Source organism: Acinonyx jubatus, chromosome D4, assembly GCF_027475565.1.
Source record: "Acinonyx jubatus isolate Ajub_Pintada_27869175 chromosome D4, VMU_Ajub_asm_v1.0, whole genome shotgun sequence".
NCBI classification, from domain to species: domain Eukaryota; kingdom Metazoa; phylum Chordata; class Mammalia; order Carnivora; family Felidae; genus Acinonyx; species Acinonyx jubatus.
Genome location: NC_069391.1, coordinates 78,337,343 through 78,361,871, shown reverse-complemented (window position 1 = coordinate 78,361,871; position 24,529 = coordinate 78,337,343). Strand labels below are relative to the sequence as shown.

Below are 24,529 nucleotides of genomic sequence, written 5' to 3'. Positions count from 1 at the left end.
GCAGATGTTTTTCAACCTCTGTGTTTTATTTTATTGGAGTAATCACCTTAACCTCTCTCAATTTTTGCTCATCATTATCCTATACATCATTCAAGGTTCAGTTGATTACCATTCCCTCTGTGATGTTTTCCTGGGTTTCCTCAGCAAAATATCATTTCTTTGTCTTCATATTTCCTATGGCATTAAGTATTCATCTCTTACCTATTACTCTTCTCCAAGTGCTTTGGAGTGGAGATGTTGTTTATGTCCTTTATACAGCTAGTGACCACTTTTTCCAAACCAAATATTGACATACTTAGCCAGACCCCCCTTTTTTTTTTCCAGTTTGTGCGTTTCTCTGTATAACTTCTTTACATACTTATAAAATTAAATTCTGTTTTGTTAGGTGGTGAACTTGAAAATTTTCAAGATGAAAGGAGCTTGTTGTGGCCAGTTGGCTAATTGCTCAACTCACTGGTGGTTTGTGTTTGCTGGCCAACACAATATTGCCTAGAGAAAAGTTACATGGGGAACCACACTGTAATGCACATGTTGCTGGAAGGACCCACGAATAGACTTGAGGGATATTTCAGCCGGGTCTGATGGAACATTCCAATTTCACCAGCAGGAAAACAAACAAACAAACAAACAAACAAACACATTGGAATGGCTTGCCTTCTCCTGGACATTTAGATCTCTTTAATGGGATAATGTTTAGTAAGCACTTTTCTTCTTTGGGTTCCCATTTTCTGTGCCTCTTTATCTGATCACTTTCTCTCTTTTGACTCCTTTGCTTTTCATGTGTATCAATATTGTCATTTTGGCTACTTGTTCTGCTCTAGGAACCATTGTCTCTTTAGGAAGGTTTTGCATATGACAGATCTCATCCATTATGTTCTGGTGTTTAATAACACATAAAAGTTTTGGATTTTTTCTTTTTTTTTAATTAAATTTAAAAAAAATTTTTATTTATTTTTAATTTTTTGTAGTGTTTATTTATTTTTGAGAGAGAGACACAACACACACACACACACACACACACACACACACACAGTGAGAGTGGGGGAGGGGCAGAAAGAGAGGGAGACACAGAATCTGAAGCAGGCTCCAGGCTTTGAGCTGTCAGCACAGAGCGCCATGCGGGGCTCAAACCCACAAACCCGTGAGATCATGACCTGAGCTAAAGTCTGGCGCTTAACTGTCTGAGCCACCCAGGTGCCCCAAATGTTTATTTATTTTTGAGAGAGAAAGAGACAGAATGCAAGCAGGGGAGGGGCAGAGAGAGAGAGAGGGAGACACAGAATCTGAAGCAGGCTCCAGACTCTGAGCTGTCAGCACAGAGCCCGACACAGGACTTGAACCCACAATCCGTGAGCTGAAGTTGGACGCTTAAGCAACTGAACCACCCAGGCGTCCCTTTGTTTGTTTGTGTTTTTTAAATGAGATTAGAGAAACTGTGCTCACTTAAGAAGCTGTATATGCAACACTTTATTGCCTTTTTAATAAAGACAAATAGAAAATTCTGCAGCAATATATCATAGCTTGCAAAACATTTGTAATCAGGACTCTTCTGGAAATTTAGGATGTATCATCCTATCACGAACTGCCCTAGAAAATCTGTGGAAAGTGAAGACATGGCAAGCCTTTCATACCATATATCCCTTACTGCAACAAGAATAGTTAAGACTTCGTACATTTTTATTGAGTGACTAGCCCACTATAAGAGTAGGTATAGGCATAATGAATGAGTGAAACTAGGTTTTATAAGACACCTCCTGAGACCAGCCTTCAGGTGAGTATAAGAGGACGTAATTCTAGTTTGGGGTCCCACTGCCTATTTTTAGTTCATGCTTGTAGGAGGTCTTTGAAAACGAGGGTGGCCTCTGGTACCATTTTCCTCTGTAGGTTCCATGGAATCAAAGGCAGAACTGAAGGAAGTAAGTCTGTTTTTAGACTCAGTGACGTAGTTAAATAGGTTGCAATAGAAAGTGGTGCAAAGATAATTCACAGGTCGAACATCACACCCAGGGTGCTTTAACACTGCATTCAAGTGACCTGTGATGGGACGGGTGGAAGCCTCTGTCAACTGAAATAAGCCAATGCAAGCGACTCTTTGGAGCCCACCAGTCTGGCAGCTGGTGACTCAGGCTGTGGGGTCAGGAGACCTGGGTGTGAGGTCTGGCACCATGACGTCACTTCAGTGTGCAGACTTGGAGGTTAATCTGGCAACCCTTCGGTAGTTTACTTCATTAAAACAAATCTGTGTGGATTTTTATCCCCCTCTAAATCTCTCTTGGTCTATGTTCAAATGTAGGTGAGGACGCTAGATCCTCGTGGGCTCTCGGCACCCGTTGCGAGGAGGGAAAATTATCTCACTCACGAGTGACAGACGTTTGCTTTCTCTGTGAAGAGAAAGGATCTGTATAACGATGTTTAGAAATGGGGAACACAGCCCGAGTTCCCTGCAATGACCTTGATCCCCTGCAGTTGTGTCTCCTCTGAATGGCCGAGGCTTGGGTTGTGTGAGGGACAGAGCTGGCGGCCTGCACGAATGTGGTAGGGAGAAGATGGCAAATTAAAAAAATCAGAAATTTCAAGGGAATGATTTATAATGGCTACATTAAATCATCCTTTGATATGGAGAGCCACGAGAGATACAGTTAAGGAAAGAGAGGATCTTATTTCAGACAATGATGAAAGGGGCACCTGGGTGACTCAGTCGGTTAAGTGTTGGACTTGGGCTCAGGTCATGATCTCGTGGTTCCTGAGTTTGAGCCCCACATCAGGCTGTATGCTGACAGCTCAGAGCCTGGAGGCTGCTTTGGATTCTGTGTCTCCCTCTCTCTCTGCCCCTCCTCTGTTTGCGCTCTGTCTCTCTCTGTCTCTCAAAAATGAATAAACGTTAAAAAAAAAAACAAAAAAAAAAAAGAAAAGAAAATTATGAAAGAGCCCTGCAGAAGCTGTCCCGATCTAGTCTGGCAAATCTCTCTCCCCTCCATGGCCTGTGCCTCCTTCTTCCAGGTGACTTTGCTCCACATCTTCCCTCCTCTTAGAAAATTTTCCGATACTAATCCAAAGACCCCAAGACTCAGGAGGAAATGTGGTAAGCCTGAGGCTAGAAGGAAGTCGCTGTGTAATATCCCTTTTGTTCATTGATGGATTGGTTCATTCATTCATTCATTCACTCACCCATGTCATAAATATTGGCCGAGTGCTTACTATTTGCCAGGCACTAAGGACAAAATGTTGAAGATCAACCAAGGTCCTGTCTTCCTGGCGCTTACTTGCTTGGGGGGAAAGTAAATAGTGGATCAATGAACAAATAACTAGATAACAGAATGTTGGGTGGGTGATGGTGTTACGTAGAAAATCAAAGAAGGGCAAGAGAACTAGTGATCGTGTAGTTTTTGGTGTCTCCATCTGTCCGGATGCTCTTGCCCCCTCAGTGAGTCAGATTGGCAAGGGAAACTTGCAGTGTTGACTTTTAGGTGGGGGCAGTTTTCCACTCCACGTCTCATCCCTACCCTCTCCTTCCAGTCTCTAAGATCTGCAGTGGAAGATAGCTCCCTTTCTCTTCCCTGCTGCCTCACTACCCTGTTTGGCCTGGATAAACCAGAAACCTCTCCTCTTTTTCTCATATTCACAGTGTTATAGAAGTCCCTCATCTACAGGCGTTCCTTCTTTTCTTTTGTGTGGTGGGTCTATACCTTTTAAACTCCCTTTACTACTCTGTGTGGTTGGATCTCGAGAAGTGGTAAAGACCAGCACATGTATACAATCTATCACATCCAAATGGATCCACCCACTTAATCTGTTTAAAACTGAGATGATAACTCAGCCATCACTCAGTGGGCTGTCCTTCCTCTTTGCCAATTCTACTTCTTTAAAAAAAAATTTTTTTTTAACGTTTATTTATTTTTGAGACAGAGAGAGACAGAGCATGAACAGGGGAGGGTCAGAGAGAGGGAGACACAGAATCTGAAACAGGCTCCAGGCTTTGAGCTGTCAGCCCAGAGCCCGACGCGGGGCTCGAACTTACGGACCGCGAGATCATGACCTGAGCCGAAGTTGGACGCTTAACCGACTGAGCCACCCAGGGGCCCCACTACTTCTTTTTTAGAGGTTCATTTTAACTCTCAGAGTTGTCCATGTAGAACCTCCAGTAGTTTGTCAATTACGGTTGAAGTTTTCCTACCCTGGCAACGGTTCCCACAGAGGTTTCTGCTTGTGCGTTTCTGCTCTGGTAAACTGGGGTTCTTGGCATCTGCCTATCTGTCTCCAGTTTGAGGGGTAACAATTTTCCCTGTGAAGTTCCATTCTTTGACAGATCTGAGAAGAGTTGATTTTTTACTCTGCTCAGCTTTTCGCTTATAGGATGAGAGTGATGACTTACGCAGATGAAAAATTGCATTGTTACAGTGCTAGCAAAATTTTATGTATGAAAACGACAATAGCCTTACACTGAGTCCAAATAATACTTAAAAGCATGTGAAGATGTGATTATTTGTGATGTTACTTGTACAAAAAAAGTGTACATATCTTTTGAAGTGTTGAAAGGAAAATAGTACTTTATATGCTTGATCGTATCACTTTTTATAAGTATTGAATATATTTCTGTTTGTGTTTCTATGTTCTGTTTGTAGCCTTAAGAGCTATTTTGAACGTATCTGAATATAAACAAGAAAAATAAATGTCCTACATGACGTGATGCTGCATTATATATAAAATTGTGTACATATATTCAAAAACATCTTCTTGCATCTAGAGACTCAATTTAAGTCTACATGCTCTGACCATTTCAGCTCCCTGGGATGTTTTCCCATTCTCAGCTTCTATCCTTGATAGTAAATATCAGGATGCTCAATTATATTTCACCTACAACAACTCTTTTTTTGTGCATATCTTGTCTTCTAGCTAGGTGGGGACCTCCTGGAATGAAAAGAAAATATCTTATTCACTTTATGGCTGCCCAGATTTTGTTAGATTAATATAGATTTGAGTGCCTTTCCGATGCTAGAAACTGCCACATATCATTCACTTCCTGATCACCTCACTCCGGTGAGATTACTTGTTTTCATGATTTGTTGAGATGAGATCTGATACTCAGAGGGGTTAAAATTTTGTCTGTGGTTACACTTTCTGAAGTGTCAGTGCTAGGGTTTGAATTTAGGTCCATCTAATCCTAAGAACGAGACAGTGCTCCTTCAGCTATAAAGAGCTGTACAGCCCTCGGTAGGTGCCTGTCTCCAGAGACACTAAGTATATTTTTGGTGGCTGAGTGAATTAGTGGATGAATTCTCTGGACCTCTTTTCACTACTTACTGCTCTCTGTAAAATGATCACGGTAGGAACCTGACCTAAGAATCAAATAGTCCACTGAGGTCTCTTAATTTGGCAACCAAGAGAAAGTAGAGTTCATTAACTAAAGCTCACTCCCATCAATTTTCTTTAATCTTCCAGAATGTTTCAGAAGCATTTTCCAGAGCTCCATTACAAGGTGGAACATTTTAGCCATTACTGAAGAAAGCACTATTAACATTTTATGAGTTGGCTCCTTCCTGACACCAGGAGAATAAAACGTTGTTTGCTAAATTCTGGCTGCTCGATTCCTATTTTTTTCATGATGTTTTGTAATCCAGGCTTTCATTAGAGGGACGTAGGGGTATGTTTATAACTGCAAGGCCATGCAAAAAACAGTGCATGAGATCCTAGGAGACGGCAAAGCAATAATCTTTGACTTTCTGTAGTTTTTACCGAAATTGTCTCTCATTTTTTTTGTCTCCCTAAATTTCATTCTAAAAAATAAAAAAAACCCTCAAGTTTGCCTTTTTAAACATAATACGCATCTATTATAATAATTTGGAAAAGATGGAAAAAAATCTAAAGTAGAAGAAAATCTGACAATGTCACCATCCAGACGTGGCTGCTAACATTTCGGCGTATTTCATCTCAGCCCCTACCCATCCCCCCTTTTTTGCATAAGGCATTACAGATAAATATAATTTTAATAATATTTTTGCACCGTATAGATTATAAACATTTCTGCATGTTATTAAAATCTTTATGAGCATTACTTCTATTTAGTGGATGCACAGTTAGTTGATGTAATTATTCCCTCAAAATTGGTGATTACATGTGGAATTACCTGCAGATGACTGGATATGAGACAAAAAGAGAGGAATAGGAAGCAACCAGAGGGAATGGAAATAGAGACTAGTGAGCTGTCAGTGCTGAGGAGCTACAGCTGAGAGTCTGGGGATATTAAAGCAGCTGGAATTCCCAGGGAAGTGTCCCAGAGAAGAGAAAGCTGAACGGAGAGAGTGTTCTGGAGATCTGCAGAGCATTCTGAGTCTTCAACTGAATAATGATCAGTGTATACATGTAGCTAGGAAAGAACCACCCAGTAGGAGTAAAGGGAACAATCCCTAGAGCTCACACAGGTATGGGTGGCTTCTCTTCCCACCAACAAGAGTTTAGCACCTTTTAATTCATGAGACACCAGGTAAAGTACTCAGAAGGTTTTGCTTCAGCAATAGGAAAACATTCGTCCTAGAGTAAACATAGCTCTGGTCATACCAGCAGCTTTAAAGTGAGACCCTGAAGGATAAAATTGATTCCAGATAACTTAAATGCATACCAGAACAAAGCTAAAGAATATTTCTGGGAATATAAAAATACCCAGCACCCAAGAAAGGAAAAATTAATAGTGTCTATCATGCAATCAAATATTACCATGAATACAAAGAAACATGAAAATACCCGTAATTAGAAAAATCAATTAAACATAATCATCCCATAAATTACACAATTGGTATAATTGGCAGACAGTTATGAAACTGCATTGTACATATTCAAAAGGCTAATGGAAAAAAAAATAGGGACACATATGAAAGTAAAAAGACAATTCAACTACTACAGATGAGAAATACAATATGTGAGATGGAGCAAATGCTTTATGGGCTTAGTGTAAGATTAGACATTGCTGAAGAAAAGATTACTGAACTTGAAAAAATGTATGACGACAACACCAAGTCTGGAAAAAAAGAAATGAAAACATTCTGGTGTAAGGTTTTATACTCTAAACGAAATGGCATAATATCACTTGCTATTTATATAAATTTCTCTGGTACTGTATTAAGTATCTGGTTTAGAGCAAAGTGGTATTTAACTAGTTATAGATTATAGGCCATAAAAGGCAATAAAAGAGAATCACTGGAAAAGTTAATTCATCCAAAAGGAGGCTGCAAAAGAGCAAAGCAGAAGCTAGAGACAAGACAAATAAAAATTAAATAGCAAGAGGAGAGCTTTCATCATTCGACCATGTGGGTATGAATGTTAAATATTAATGGTCTAAGTACCCAAATTAAAAGTTAGAAATAATCAGATTAGATAAAAATTTCAATATCCAACTAAATGTCATCTATAGCAAGCCCACTTTCAGTATAAAGATACAAATAAGTTAAAGGTAAAAGGATGGCAAAAGACATACTGTATTAAAATAGTAAAAAGAGGGGCACCTAGACAGCTCAGTTGGTTAAGCGTCTGACTTTGGCAAGGGTCATGATCTCGCGGTTCCTGAGTTCAAGCCCCACATCGGGTTCTGTGCTGACAGCTCAGAACCTAGAGCCTGCTTTGGATTCTGTGTCTCTCCCTCTCTCTCTCTCTGCCCCTCCCTTACTCATACTCTGTGTCTCAAAAATAAATAAACCATAAAAAATAGTAAAAAGAAGGCTAAAGTGGCCATGTTCATGTTGGATGAGTTTTATTTTAGAAAAAAGAATATTATCAGGAATAAATAATGTTATTTCATAATGATAGAGGTAAATTGATCAACAGGAAATAACAAATGTAAACATTTATACACCTAATAACAGAACTCCAAAATACATAAAACAAATACTGATAGAGCTGCAAGGAAAAAATAGACAAATCCTCTGTTACGGTTGGATTTCACACCTTTTTCACAATAATTGATAGAAAAAGCAAAAAGAAATCAGTAAACATATGAAAGGCCTCTACAACACTATCAACCATTTTGAACTAATTGACATTTATATAACTCCACCTAAGAACAGCAGAATACACACTCTTCAAGTGCATACAGAAAATTTAGCAAGATATATCATATTGTAAGGTGTAAATCTCAACACATTTAAAAGGATTCAAGTTATATAAATTCTATTCTCTAACTACAATGGAATTAAATTGGAAATCAAAAGATATTTGAAAAATCCCAAAATATTTGGAAACTAAATATCACCCTTCTAAATGACCCATGGGCCAAATAAAAAATCAACAGAGAAATTAGAAAGTGTTTTGAACTGAATTTAAATAAACACACAAGCTTCAAAATTTTGAGATGCAGCTAAAGTAGTATTTAGAGTAAAATTTATAGTATGATATACCTATTTTAGAAAAAAAAGATCTCAGTTTCTGCCTTAAGAAACAAAAGAAAAAGAATAAATAAAATCCAAAATAAACAGAAGCAAGTAGGTGACAAAGACCAGAACTGAAACAAATAGAAAACAGGAAAACAATATAGAAAATGATACCAAAATATGTTCTTTGAGATCAGTAAAACTAGTAAACCACTGGTCAGACTGATTAGAAATTTATCAAGAGGAAGTAACAATTTTAAGACAGAAACGAAAAATGTGGCATCACTACAAATTCTATAGATACTTAAAGGATAATAAGGCAATGTTAGAAACGACTCAGGCCAATAAATTTGATAACTTAGATACATCGTACAAATTACTTGTATGACAAGCTACTAAAGCTCACTCAAGAAAAGAATCAATGAACTTAATAGCCTTACATGTATTAAGGTGTGTTAAGGAAATTGAAATTATAGTTAAAAATTGTCTTACAGGGGCACCTGGGTGGTTCAATTGGTTAAGAATCTGACTCTTGATTTCGGATCAGGTCATGATCTCACAATCGTGAGATCCAACCCCACATTGGACTCTGGGATGAGCGTGGAGCTCTCTCTCTCCCTCACTCTCTGCCCCTTCCCTGCTCGTTCTGTCTCTCTCTCAAAATAAATAAACATTAAAAAAATTGTCTTACAAATAATATAGCAAGCTTTGATTACTTTCATGGATAATTCTTTTCTTTCTTCCTTTATTTTATTTTTTGAGAGAGAGAGAGACAACATGAGTGGGGGAAATGCAGAGAGAAAGGGAGACAGAGGATCCAAAGTGGGCTGCAAACTGAAAGCCTGATGCAGGGCTCAAACTCATGAACCTAACCACCAGATCAAGACCTGAGCCGAAGCTGGACACTCAACCGACTGAGCCACCCAGGTGCCCCTCTGTGGATAATTCTACCAAATATTCAAGGATGAAGTAATTCTGATTCTGCACATTTTTTTTTTTAGAAGAACAAAGAGGAGAAAATATTCTCCAACTTTCTCAGACACTAGCATTACTTTGATACCAAAATCAAACAAAAACATTCCAAGAAAACAAAACTACAGGCCAATGTATAAAAACAACAATCAGAGATTGAACTTCTAAAACTATCATTTCAATATCAGAATAAAAAATTACAAAGCACTTAGAAACAAATCTGACCAAAGCACTCTAAGATCTAAGCACTGAAAACTACAAAACACTGCTGAAAGAAATTAGAGAAGGTCTTAATAAACCAAAGTAATTTCATCTTATGGAAAGGAAAGGAAGGGATAGTGTGTAATTATAAATATAAAAGCACCTTCTACCTGGATGTCATAGAACTAGATCTAGATCTTAGGTTGGTTATTTTTTTTAATGTTTTTTATTTTTTTATTTTTTTAATGTTTATTTATTTATTAGAGAAAGGGAGGGGCAGAGAGAGGGGGAAAGAGAGAATTCCAAGCAGGCTCCACACTGTCAGCACAGAGCCTGAAATGGGGCTTGAACCCGTGAATTATGAGATCATGACCTGAGCCAAAATCAAGAGTCAGATGCTTAACTGACTGGGCCACCCAGTCACCCCTAGATCTTAGTTTTTAACCATTGCCCTTCCCTGTGGCATACAATAGTTAAAATTACAGTCCCCACCTCTTGGTATTTAATCAAGATAAAATTGATAACTTTAAAATTTTGTTATTTTAGACAGAGAGAGAGAGCACACACGAGCAGGGGAGAGGGACAGAGGGAGAGGTAGAGATTCTTAAGCAGGCTCATGACCAGAGCTGAAATCAAGAGCCCGATGCTCAACTGACTGAGACACTCAGGTGCCCACTAAGTGATGTCTTATTTTCAGTTAAAAGTTATCAATTTTAGGGGATGGAGAGTTTAGGGAAATATTTTATTCCTTGTCTTCATCTTTTGGTTAAATTGCCTTTAATGTAATCACAGACTGAAATTATGGCAATTTTCTACTTGCAGAGTCTAAGATATTAAGGTGAAGGTCAGAGTAGATGTGTCTTCCTTGTCTTCCTAGAATTTTAGGTGAAATTTTGGGTGCAGGTGTGTGGTAAAGCATTTGAACAGCTCTTGTAGGTTATTGTAACGTTTGCTATATGCCAGGTACTCTATATTATATACATCACATGCATTTATTATTACATTTAGTTTCACAGCACCTGTGTATAGTGGTTAGTGCTCCTTCCTGTAACTACAACGTAGAGAATTTAAATAAACTATCCGAAGTTGTAAGATAGCATAAAATTGCAGCAGAGCCAAAACACAGGTATTCATCCGTCTAACTCAAAAACTCGGGATCTTTCTACTAAATCGGTTGCTTACTTGAAAGCTCTGAGTTGTCTTTTCTGTTCTACGGTATGAGTGCAATAGTTTTGGGGAGCCAGATGAACAAAACTTCTTTCTTGTTCATATTTCTCAGTATTTGGCTAGTCATGGAAATAAACTTTCCTCTTCATGGCCATGGTCCTGAAGGAATTGGGATTAATCCAAAGGAAATCAGGTAGTGAAACATACATTTATTTATCCTGATGAGTCTTTCGCCTGTTCCAAGAAAAATTTGAAGAAATGTAACAAAAAGCAATATCCTGAAATTCCCTAGTGAACATGATTTCCCCCTCTCTCTTATGAAATCTAACAGACCTTCTGCTTGTATTTTCTGGTGAAACTTGTCAAATTATGTCTTGTGTTATTGCTTCTAGTTTCTAGTATTCGTCTGATTCCATCATGGTCATCTTAAAGAGAAGGCTTTGGATTAGGGTTCTCCAGAGAAACAGACCAGTAGGTTATCTACCACTCTCTTTCTATCATTTGTCATCTATCAAGAGATTTATTATAAAGAACTTAGTTTATTTATTATTTTAGAGTTGCTTTATATATTTTCTATTTATCATTTTAAAAAGTTCTTTTTTTTTTTTAAGTATTTTTTAATGTTTATTTGTTTCTTTTGAGAGTGTGTGTGTGTGAGCAGGAGAGGGGCAGAGACAGAGGGAGAGAGAATCCCAAGCAGGGTCCACACTCAGTGCAGAGCCTGACACATGGCTTAATCCCAGGAACCTTGAGATCATCACCTGAGCCGAAATCAAGAGTCAGACACTTAACTGACTGAGCCAACCAGGTGCCCCAAAAGTATTTTCTTATTTATTATAAGAAATTATACATAGTATGTATGCATATAATATGTATTGTAATGATTCAGCTGCCTTTAGGGTATAAATGAATACATTCTATGTGAGCTATTTTGATAAAATTATATACCACATGCAAATTACTTGCAAGTTTTGTTTTGTTGAATATCATAAATTGAGCCTGTAGGGCAAAAGACTGGAATGGATAGGTGGGTGGTCACAATTTTTATAAACTCATGAGGACACCTAGAATTCAGAGTTCCTTTCCCTTAATGGGTGATGATGCTAATTAATATCCCTAATTAAAAGTTGGGTAGCAAATCCTACAAAGTATGATTTTCCCCCAACAGCTAAAGAATAGAAAGAAAGAGTGATTCATTCTAGTCAATGACTTGCTTTTTCTTTTCTTTTTCTTCCCCTTCTCCTTCTTTTAAATTTTCTTTAAAAACAAAAATGAACAAAATCCTTTCCTCCATTTTGGTGCTATTACTATTTTGTTAGGAAGCCAGTTGTTCCAAATTTTCGGGAACTACCAATTCCAATCCCGAAGCCACTCTCCTTTTCTTTTTCTCCGTCTCTGTCTTCGGTTGCAGCCCTTAACTTACAGCTCAGCCATCCTCCAGCCTCAGTGCTTCCCCACACTGCCTTTGTTCTGTAGAAGACACTCATTAACATTTGCTAATGTATGCTAATGAGAAGTAATTAGCATCTTCAGTGCGTTGCTGGGAAGGAAGGATGAAGGCCCACCGAGTTCAGTCAGCCTTGCTTCCTGCTTCTTTGCGCTGGAGGAATTGTCTGCTTTCAGTTGTGACGCAATTATTTACTGCCTTTTGTTTGTTTGTTTTGCTTTGTTTAACCATGAATCTTGACAAGCATTCTCCTTCATGACTTGGAATATTGCAGAAATGCTTTGGGGGACAGACACATTCCTTTTTTGTTCTAGGCTACCCAAGGATATAAGGATGCCAAGGGCTTACAACACATTATTTTCATCTGGTTGTTATTTTGGTATCCTATTACTAGAAAAGATCTGAGCCACAAAAACTCACACGAGAATATATTTTCATTTCAGCACACTTATTTACACGGGTTGCTCTTTATGGTGGTAACTGAAATGTGAGAGCACACACTCTGAATATATATTGTGACAGCATGGTTAAATAAGAAATGTGCCCTCCTCCAGAATATTCTAAATGCAAAGAAAAAGCCAAGACTCACCACTTAGTTTTTCGTAACCACGGGGAGCTCCAAATGCCTTTCTTAATAGCTATTTGTTTATTGAATATGTAACCTTAAAAAAAAAAAAATAAGCCAACCCCCCCAAACCAGTTGAGAATAAGAACTGTTTTTGTTTTTCTGTAGACCGATGGTGTCATAAACTATCTAATTACAGCTTCTCCCAAATACTCTAGCATATAATTCACTATTTGAAGAACTATGCTTTAGCATTTCATATTTGCTCTTCGAGCTCAAGGGTGGTAGAATTTGGAAATGTATCAGCTACCCACTTCACTCAGCCTGTGTTTCATTTTAATTTCGTGTACCATAAAAACAGAAGGAAAAAGTGCAAAAAAAAAAATTGGTGTGCATCTCCTGCCCCTCCTTCTTATGTCTATAAAAAAAGATTATTATCATTGTGAAAAGATAGAAGGGGGATTTTTCTTTTGAGTGGATCTTCTTTTTTTTTTTTCCTCTCTGTTCTTCCTGGGGTTAGCTATTGTCTCTCCAGGACCTCATCGTACAACACGTTTCTCTCCAGAATCCATCCTGTTCGATTTGGCAACTGCAGTATCTTATATTGTGTTTTTAATAAAGCAGACATCAGCGGCTATTTATTCTCTGCTTCTTAAGGGTTTCACAGACTCAAAAAATAAATATAATCTAGAAGGAAAAATATTGGAGAGTGACAGCTACTATAGCAGCTGAATCTCTCGCCCACTCGCTTCTTCTGGTCGGCTGCGTCTTACCCAAAGTCAACATCAACATTATTATTGTTGTAGTTTTATAAGCACAGCAATTTAAAGTGCTTAGCATCTCCAAGATATTATAATGATTGAAAATGTGAGCAGCCTTTTGGCATTGTTTTGAAAGTTTTCATTAGGGTGTTTTTGAACGCATGTGCTCCGTGGTTCATTTTCTCTATGGTCTAGGGCAGATAAGAAGGATGCTAGCACCTGCAGAAAGAATAGCAGCCCCAACCTGTCAAATTAAACCTTTTCCCCAGACACCTTCATGGTATTCAAATGTAATGATCTCATTTTGTTTTTTCCCACCCCAAGGATTTTGTAAATGTCTTATAGTTTACGGGTTTATTAAGGCATTTGAATGATATAAGAACTAAGTAAGTTTCCTCTTTACTCAATGGCTTCCAAATATTATGCTTAATTCCACCGTTTGAAGGACTTGGGATTGTTATACACAAATGTCACGGGCATCTTTTTGTCCTTCCCTAGAAGTAATAAAAGTAAAGGGAGCTGCTGATTTAAACTGAATCAGATTTCATGCCTTGGGCACATACTATTCTTGAGGAAGAAGAATCACATTTCATCATTGTTTTTAATGTTTATTTATTTATTCTGAGAGAGAGAGAAGGGCAGAGAGAGAGGGACAGAGAATCCCAAGCAGGCTCCGTGCAACAGCACAGAGCCCAGCGCGATGTGGGGCTCAATCCCAGGAACTGCGAGATCATGACCTGTGCCAAAATCAAGAGCCGAACGCTCAACTGACTGAGCCACCCAGGCGCCCCACATCCCAACATTTTAATTCCGTTTTGCAGACAGTGCCTCCTGTTCCCTACTTAGCGCCCATCAATAATTGAATGAAAGCAGGATGCTGGGGCGTTCTTTGCAGAAGAGATGATACCTCATTATGGTTTGGTGACTTGATCTAGCACCCAAGTTTCCCACTGACGGGAAATTCTTCTTTATGGTTAATGTTACTCATTCCTTTTGAGATTTTGGTTGGTTTACCTTCTGTTTGGTTTTTAGAAAACAAAATATCTAAATGCTATCCTCAGCCATAATTTATATACAGCTTATAAATACATACATATGCATACATATAATTTTGTCCATATCATAATTGAATCACCACCATCATCATCATTACTATAATCAAATTTAGTGGGGCACTTGGGCGGCTCAGTCAGTTAAGCGACTGACTTTTGATTTCGGCTCAGGTCATGATCTCACAGTCTTGAGATCAAGTCTTGCATTGGGCTCCGTGCTGCCCATGGAGCCTTAAATAAGATTCTTTCTCTCCCTCTTCCTTTGCCCCTCTCCCCTGCTTGCACTTTCCCTCCCTCTCTCTCTCTCTCTCTCTCTCTCTCTCTCAACAATAAATAAATAAATAAATAATCATCCACTTGAGCAGCTACTGGAAGGCATCAGACCTAGAAATTTCAGAACATAAAATTTACAGTGTCTACTCATAAAGAGGCTACATTTAAAAGAGATTTTTTAAAATCATAGCTTATTTTTCATAGTTTCACGGGTCAGTTTTCTCTCTTCTTTTTTTTCCCTTGGAAAAAAAAAGAGATTTCATGTTTTGGGTAAGGGAATCCTAACTTGTCTTCCTTACAGAACAAGGCAAACTTTACTTTGGATATATTGTCTTTTAAGAAAAAAAAATATTTTTGTTTTGTTCACATTGTCTAGCCTTTTCACCTTCAAATTCTTGTCAGGAAAAAATATTGACAGGAGAACCAGTTGAAGATGGTCTAGACTTTGTTAACCCAAGGTATTTCTAAAATATGAAATAATATTAAGTATGTAAATTTAGAACTGATAACATTTTCTGTTTAGAATACTTATTTACATGAGTATAAATACAGGTATGTTTATTTATAATATGTAGCAAAGACAAATGTTTTGCTTTACATGGATACTTTTTCACCTCTCATTTACTGCCATGTCACCTCATTTTTGCCCTTTTAACTCCCTCTCTTTGCTATCTTCTTCCCTTCTTCCCCTTCTCCATTTTTCTTTTTCTTTCTCTCTTCTTCCCTCACCATACTTTAGTCCCATACTTTTGAATTGCTAAACAGTCGGCACTATATACGTAAGCAAGGGCTATATTAGTAAGTTGCCAGTCTCTTAACAAAGTCTCAGTCAGAGACACACAGCCCAGTAACAAAGCCACAAAAAACATCAATGAAATAAAAGAATTCGGAATCTAATATGCATCGTTTGAGTAACATTATCTTTTCATAACCTACATCGAATGCTCATTCTTACTAGATCTTTGCCATCAACATGTAAGAACAGTTTGGCCAACGTAACTAGCTGTCCTCTATTCCTCACTGGCTATTCTCTTGTAAAGCCACTGAAATTCAGGCTTTTCCTTATACCATTTCACTAAATCTATTCTTGTCAAAGTCATCATCGACATCCATATGGCAAAATCCAAAGGTCGATCTTTAGTCCTCATTATACTTGAGTTACAAGCCTACAACACGTTTCTTATTTTCCTTCTACGTCACTGATTGTTCATTTTCAGTGTCTTTGGTTGATTTTTCTTCTTCTCCCTGTCCTCTCAACTTTGGAGCCCTCTTTTTCTGTTTCGTTTATATTCATTTACCTGGTGATCTCACTTGGTCCTATGGCTTTTAATAGTATCAATATGCTAATAATTCCTAAATGTCTATTTCCAGCCCAGACTTTTCTTCTGAACTCTAGACTCAAATACCCAACTGCCTACTCAACTCATGTATGGGTGTCTTATAAGCATCCCGACACCAACATGTCATATTAAACTTCTGATCTTCAACTCCTCCCACCTAAGCTATTCTTCCTATGTCCTTTTCATTTCCTTTTCTTCCGAATCTATCTTTCTGCCAAGGACAAAAGCCTTCTGGCTGTCCTTGATTCTTCTCTTCCTTTCACATTCCACATCACACCTCATACTGATGGTATGGGTTCTTCCGCTAAGATTTGGCAAAATACTTATTACAGCATAGGCAAATATCCCTTCCAATGCTGTTTAGTCTGAGGTGAGACATGTACCGCACTTATACAGGAATGGCCGATGTTGACATTTCCTCACACACAAAAAAAGCACCCTGAAAAGTAACACACATAAAAAGCCTAAGAAACATAACAAATACATTGCATGCAAGTAAGCTGGATAAGATGCTGGTACCTAATCTTGGATCTCCTTTAGAAAGTCGTTCTGTTGCATAAAATAGCAAGACTCCTTAAAGGCAGTGGTATTTTCTTCTGCGCTCTACAGACTCCCTCCCTGAGCATTTTGCTCTGTACTCCCTTGTGAGTGGACGATAATTGCTAATTGGACAAACAAGCTTTCAGTTTCCAGAGTAATAACCTAGTGCTACAAACATCCCTTCAAGAGCCAAATGTGGCGTCGAGCAAGAGGTAATACCACTTAACTTTTCTGGCCCCTTGGTTACTGTGAACCATAAACTACTTTCAGGGCTATAGATTAAAAAAGAAAGTCTGGAACAGCATCCACTTCTCTGAACGATTCCAATGCCTCTAAAATGTGACATTTTGCTGTTGTTTCCTTTTACTGTTTTTAATTGCTGGGTCTATTTGCATGAAATGAAGATCTGGGTTGCCTAGGCATTCATCTGCTCCGAATGCATATTCCTCTCTTAAATAGCATACTTCAGGGAAATTTTCCTTGCTGGCCTTCAACATTTTGACAGGACCCCCCCTCCCCTCCTTTCACTGCCCTCCCATCACTCCCCAGGAGACAGGTTATTTTTAAAGTACATAATCAATAGGCTTTGGGAAGCAGCAAAGCCTGAGGGGGGTCATATGATTGGGAATAAGCTACTGGTGATTGCTGAGAGAAGGGATGGCAACAGGCCATGCCAAAAATTGTCTGAGGAGAGAATGACATTCTGTAGCTCCCATTTAAGTGTTCTGAGTAATTCTTTTGCACAAGCTTTTTGTCTTGGAGGGGTTTCTTGTCTTGCTTCTTCAGCCTTGGTTGGAGTTGCAGGAGATGCAGACCACCATTGGCAGTTGTTTTTCAGACCAAATAATGTCCCATTAAAATCAAGCTCGGTCTGAGGCCCTGGAAGGAGTCTTAAATTTGGTCACGGTGCTGTTGTTTAGTTCTTGATGCTGATGATGCTTTTGCTGTTGGTTCAAATCCAGAACCCATCAATTATTATCAGAACAACTATACAAACAACTGTTTCATTGTCCCGGACTCAACTGCCAAAGAAACGCTGTTGAGCAAAGAAGGCACCTGGTGAGAAGGTGCAGATGATTACACACAGATGATATTACTGTTGGAGAGTCACCTCATGAGGAGGGACAGGGCTATTTCTGCAGTACTCTCCATTACGTCACTTAGAAACCATAGCTCTTTTTTAGTTCTTTACTTGAAACCACAGGGATGTCTCCTCTGATGGATTCTTAGGTTTTATTTAATAGCCATTTGTTACTATCCTTCCTGTACTTGAGAAGATGATCCGTGACTCCAGCCCTGTTTTTTCCCTTCCCCTGGTTATCAGAGGAGATTGATTCATTGCTCATCTCCTTGGCGTGGGACATTTCATTCTGCTGTTTTTATTTAATATATGATCCTTCCTAAAGATTTGCTTATATTTTTGTCCATTTGGTGTTTCTTCTGTTTCATTTAATCACGGCTAGTGAGTTGATTATTACAAATCAGTGTAATATTTTGTGTGAATTTTGCTTTGGCTATAAGGTTGCAGAACAGGCTGTATATCCGTCTTTGCTATTTATCCTTAGCAGTTTTTATATACACACGGAGCTGACTCTGCTCCAAAGCTAAGCTTATATCATTCAAATTCCTTCCTGGGGAATTCTTCCTTGACCGGAGAAGCTTGATGGCAGCATTAATTACAAACAAAAGACCAAGACCGATTGTTAAACGTAAAATATCTTCTTAGAAGTGTCTGCCTTCACTATTGGCGGACTCTCAGTGGTGACATAAAGATCTTTGTTCCGTGAAGATCCAGTTACAGCCAGTAACAGAAGGCATATGTCCACTCTGAACAAAAGCAGACTTATTTTCACATTCCGCGGCTGACATTGAGTGATAACGTTTTTGCATATCCTAAAAATTTTTATGCAGATGCTGTTTAAAGGCAAAATGGGCTTTCACAATAATCTTCTTTGTGAATGGGATTGAAACTCTTGGCAACTGTTCCGTTTTCAGTATGCCTGTCAAGTTCTGAAAAATAACCTTTGACGGTGTGCGAGCAGAAACAAAACGAAGGTTGTTTCCTCTGTTCACAGCAACGTCGTTTTGTCATCTTTGCTTTTTCAGACTGATGCTCATCCAACTTAAATGAAAATATGATACAATTAATATTTTATAAGCAAGTTACGAGGCTACGGCTTTAAAAAAAATAGTCAACTCTAATTTTTACCTGGGCAAGTTGCACAGCTTTGCGTCTGCTGAAATCTGTGATGAATGGACCGTAGATGACAAGTGGAAAAACATCTGCCAATGAATATATTTTCACATGTTATTGGTCAATTAAAATTCTTATGAAAGCTCTATATGTCTTTACAAAAATAGAGCAAAACTGAAAGCAAGGTGCTTTCTGAGTATAAGGTGAGGAATACACAGAAGAGATGTTCTTTGTCTTGGAAAGAACTGGAAAATTACCTGTCCCCACACTGTCAAGGTAAATCATACATTGGAAAATTTAGGCTGTGTCCGTATACAACCTACAGAAATAATTGAAATAGGAAATATCAGCCTTGTGACATTTTTTGAAAGGCTCTTGGACACTGGTAGCTGCTCAGAATGAACTGTTCTCGGTTTTAATACATTCCTTTGGTTCTAATAACCAAAGTGTTTGTGCATGCGGATATAGCTTTATTAACAAGTCAGTTTATCATAGAATGAAATAATCCACCAAACCCCAAGACTACTCACCGCAGTGCAGAATTTATTTTGGTAGCAGTTATTTTCAATGGAGCTGACAGGCTTATAATTGATGTGTTTTGCAAATCTTCGAAGACAGTGAAGCAGAGAAGTCTTTGCACAACACTGTGTAAGATACGGTAGCGGTATATCTTTAACGAACAATGCTCTTTTTGACAAGCTCATTGAAAAATGCTTTTATTAACTGCACAGAAAACCTTATGATGAAAATAATCATAAAAGCCCATTACTAACGGTTGTACTGTCATTTAAAGAATTGCCGTATTTTTCGTTTCTTTAACAGTACAAATTCAAGTGGAGGAAAAAGAAGATGACACCGAGGAAAGCTCAAGTAAGTGAGAATGGACCCGCATGGAATGTGTTTCCTGGGGAATGGCAGTGAATTCAGAGGACTTGTCGTCTTATCTTGCGGGATCATGCTGCCGCATGTGAGCACAGGCTACCACCTATGTGGGTGATTTTTGATGGTCTCACAAAAGAGATCAAGTCCAGCAAATAGGATCTCCACTCTAGATTCCATTTAATTGGCCCACATACATTTTACCAAATGTGTAAATTACTCATGATCCAATAGATGATAGTCCACAAAAATTTCCTTTTTTATCCCCATCCCCCTTTTTTTTTTTTTAAATTTTGGAGACAGAGCACAAAGGAGGGAGAGGGGCAGAGGGACAGAAAGAGAGAGAGAGAGAGAGAGAGAGAGAGAGAGAGAATCCCAAGCAGGATCCACACTCATCCTTGAGCCAGACGGGGGGCTTGATCCCACGACCCTGGCTGGGATCATGACTTGAGCTGAAATCAAGAATCAGATGCCCAACCGACTAAGCCACCCAGGTGCTCCCAAAATTTGCTTTTTAAAATTTCTCTACTGTTTTCTCTATTAAGGCATTTGTCCTAAAAGCTCTTCTCTAGGGCTGAGTCTATTATAATAGAATAGATTGGCCATTTTGACTGAATTGATCAGGTGGTTGAATTAAAACGAATAAGCACATTATTTTGTACTGAATTCATGGGTATTTCATCAGAATTGCTCCGTTTTTAACCTGTGTAGGTTCAGCTCAAGAGTTTGGGTTGTGATCCCTTGCAGGCAGACCCCTCATGGACTGGAGCATGAGAAAGATCATTATATAAGCAAAAGCTTTGAATGTACTCAAACTGAAAGAAAGAGCCGTAGCTCAAGAAAAGTTCAATTAGAGGATTCATCAATACAATCAAGTTAATAACCTGAATGCAATATGGCAGCCAGGGCATGTTCACGATGCCAGGTGTTTTGAGTCAGTCAGTGCATTCTACATGCAAACAGCTCAGTCTCATACAGATCCTGCAAGTCATGGCGTTCGTACTGTAGCGGAGGAAAAAGAATTTTCCCTCTAGGCTTCTGAGTTCTTAGCTGAGACCCCTAGAAGACAGTTTAACAAGAGAAAAAACATACAGAAATTCATTAGTATGTATGCCTCATGTGTACATGAGAGATACTCAGGTAATATGTAACATTCTGAGGTGGCTTAGAATTTAGACTCAAATACCATCCTAATAAGGAAAAAAAAAAAGATAGAGATATAAGCCTTTCAGGAGAGAATAAATAATTTGAAAGAAAGATGAGTGGGCCTTTAGAAAAAGATGGGAAGTTTGATAGTTTGTGACCAAGTTTGTCTGGGTGTGGTATTGACTTCTAGCATCTTCCTTTGTGGGAAGAGTCAATCTTCCCTAAGGGTGAAATTCTTGGTGAGGGGATTTATGACAATGAGTTCCTTTTGAAGTGTCTGTGTTTGGGCAGATGAGGGGAGTTCAGAAAAAAACAAACAAACAAACCACAAAACAAAAAAACCTGTCACTGAATTTGCTGTTTTTCAAGTGTCTACAGCCCCAAACAATCAATATACCAAAGTGGCATAGTTTGGAGTGGCGTATCCTTAACTCCTACAGTCATATTTTGAGGTAGTAGGTAGTATATTCTGCTATGCTTCCGTCCTGAGTGGAGCCCATTTCAAATGGTAAGATTGAAGGCAAATCTACAGTTAGGAGGCAACTGTAAAATACTGATTTTTTTTTTCTTAGAATTGGAATATTTGGAAACAAGTTAAGGCACCAGAGGCAGTCTTTCTGTTCCGACATGGTACAAGAGAATTCCAATAAAACACTTTTTGTCCATGGTAAAGCTGCGAGTTTAATATGGTAGTCTTAATACAAAATATACTATCATGCAGAGTACTAAGTGGCTGCTTGACTTCTTGAGTTATTTGTGGGAAAATTGTTTCTCAATCCCTATCAAGGTCTTGTCCCTTCTATAATTAGTGACTAATGTGACTAATAAAGACTGGGCAGATTTTCAGAATGTCAGAATGGGATTCAAGTAACATACAACATCTGCCGCATATTTAACAAATGGAAAAACCATTCTTGGTTTTGATGACAGTGTATAGTTCTCAAAGCTTAGTTTGAACAGTTAACCTCCTGTTTTTCTCTGCTAGCCAAACTTTAGTAATAAAGGTAATATTTAGGCCTCATACTTGAAATATCAATAAAAAAAGTTTTGGCAAGTAATGTTAAAAGATAATTGGCATAATGAACGTATTTCATTAACGAATCAGAACCCTAGTGAGCTGTTATGACCAGTTCAAAGGAAAATTTAAAGAACAGATACATCTATAGGTCAGGTTTATTGAAATGATTTGCATACGGAGGCACCACTGTTTTGTTGGAGTTTTTTCTTTTTTTTTCTGGTGAGGAAGGATTGTGTCTCCACTGAACAGAGTTCATGTACATGTTTATGGACAAGGATTATTTTGCTATATATCACTATGCTATTATTTTGCTATATATCACATATTTATATCACTATGCAGTGATCTAGAACTTTCAAAAGTACAAAATCGCTCCCATGGAATCAGAATCAAATAACACAAAAGGATACACTGCAGACAATTTATAGTTTTCCATTGAAGACAACTTTTTCTTTATAGTACTTATATTTAAGAGGATGGTGATAAAGGGGCACCTGGGTGGCTCAGTCGGTTAAGCGTCCAACTCCGGCTCAGGTCATGATCTCACGGTTTGTGAGTTTGAGCCCCACATCGGGCTCTGTGCTGACAGCTCAGAGCCTGGAGCCTGCTTCCGATTCTGTGTCTCCCCCCTCTCTCTGCCCCTCCCATGCTCATGCTCTGTCTCTCTTTGTCTCTCAATAATAAATAAACATTAAAAAAATTTAAAGAGGATGGTGATAACTATGAGTAATATTTGACTTTTTTGATGGTTGAATCTAAATATCAGAAGTTAAGAAGTGACAAAAATGAAAGAGAAGTAAGATTGTGTGTTATAAACTGTGAAGGAAGGAACTGGATTCTTTACTCTTTACCTGGAAGATTCCAGTGAAGCTATGGACATAGGAAGTATTGTTAGTTGATGAATAAAGTAAAATAATAAAATGAAATAAAATAAAATAAAATAAAATAAAAGAATGTCATTTCTCTCAGTTTTACATTAAAATTATAAGTTATTTCTATTCATAAAGATACTATGGTCAAGCAACTATTTATGTAAATAAATATATTTAGTATCAATTTCATTTAAGAAAGGGAAAAATATTTAGGAAAAAGAAGAAAAAATTTGGAATCAGGAATAAAGAGAATTTGAGTTAGGAGACATCTCAGGGACCGAATTAGTTTCTTCAAAATTATTCTAGTTTATTGCATTTCCTTGTTCTTCCGGTCCTTTGTTCCAAAACAGAAGTAGTAGTAAACATATAGTGGTTAATCACTTAACCCTTATGTGTTATATCAGTAACCTCTATACTTGTTTGAGAGGTCATGGTATGACATTTATGACATTAAATGAAGATTGGAATTCTGAGGATTATTACAATTTGGGGATCCACATTCACATATGTGAGTAGATGAACCACAAAAGGAATGAAAATCTAGATGAATGTATTTGAAAAACAAGTTATGGAATACATAAATGGCACAGTGCATCTTATGGTGTGGAGACTTGCTGAATTATGATCTCACGTGTGACAATGGTAAGCATACATTTGGTAGTGGGAGAGAGAGCTTTTTGATATTGTTCACTGAAGCATTCACGGCTATGTTTAGGCGAAGAGGAAGAGGAGGAGGAAGATAAATTACCTCGAAGAGAGAGCTTGAGACCAAAGAGGAAACGAAAAAGAGATGTTATCCATGAGGATGACCCAGAACCTGAACCAGAGGATGAAGAAACAAGGAAGGCCAGAGAGAAGGAGAGAAGGAGGAGGCTGAAGAGGGGGGCGTAAGTTCGCTCTGATCTGTAACTGAAACTGTGACTCCTTCAAAAGTACTTGACTCTGAAAGAGGACCCCCCCCCCACTCCCCCACCCTTTAGGCTCTCTGTGGCCTTAAAACTGGTAATTAAAAACTACTTTTAGAAAGACAGCTTGGCGGCCCCTACGTGGCTCAGTCCCTCAAGTGACTGACTCTTGGTTTTGGCTCAGGTCATGATCTTGTGGTTTTATAAGTTCGAACCCCACGTCTGGCTCTGCACTGGCAGCACGGAGCCCTCCCTGTCTATCTGCCCCTCTCCCACTCGCACTGCCTCTGTCTCTCTCAAAAATAAATAAACTTAAAAACAATAAACACAGGCTTAATCCAATGCTGCCATTTTTTACTCCACTTAGTTAAATGTATTTTACAATTTAAATAGAATTTAAAAACGAATATATGTATTAAGAATGGGCTAAGAGAAATTTCCTAATGAGACATCTAAATTGTCATGGCTATTAATATAGTTCATTAATTAATATTGATATTGCTATTAATTAATATTAATAGTTCATTTAGGTATTTTGAAGTTATCCCATTAATGACCTATATTGTTATCAAAGTTAAGTGGAAAATTCCTAAACAGTGAGCCCAAATCACTTTAGCTTAGGGAGCCGGGGTTGACCAAATATGGCTAATTCCAGCCCAAGAGCTAAGAGTGGTTCTTAGAGTTTTAAAGGGTTGTTGATTAACAAACAAACAAGCAAAACCAAAGACGAATATGGGACAGAACTGTATGTAACCCTCAAAGCCTAAAATACTAAGCATCTCTTCTTTTACAGAAGAGCATTGGGGCTGTCATTTCCTTTTTAACACAACCCTGCACCTA

The 24,529-nt window shown here is 38.2% G+C and overlaps 1 protein-coding gene across 1 annotated transcript in view; it reads left to right on the top strand.

Annotated features, from left to right (window-relative positions):
• Positions 1-24,529, top strand: part of TMC1 (transmembrane channel like 1) — a 139,840-nt gene that overhangs the window by 14,270 nt on the left and 101,041 nt on the right. Inside the window, exons 3-4 of the mRNA XM_053205273.1 lie at positions 19,692-19,739; positions 23,500-23,671. Coding sequence (XP_053061248.1) covers positions 19,692-19,739; positions 23,500-23,671 — 220 coding nt within the window. The remainder of the gene's footprint in view (positions 1-19,691; positions 19,740-23,499; positions 23,672-24,529) is intronic.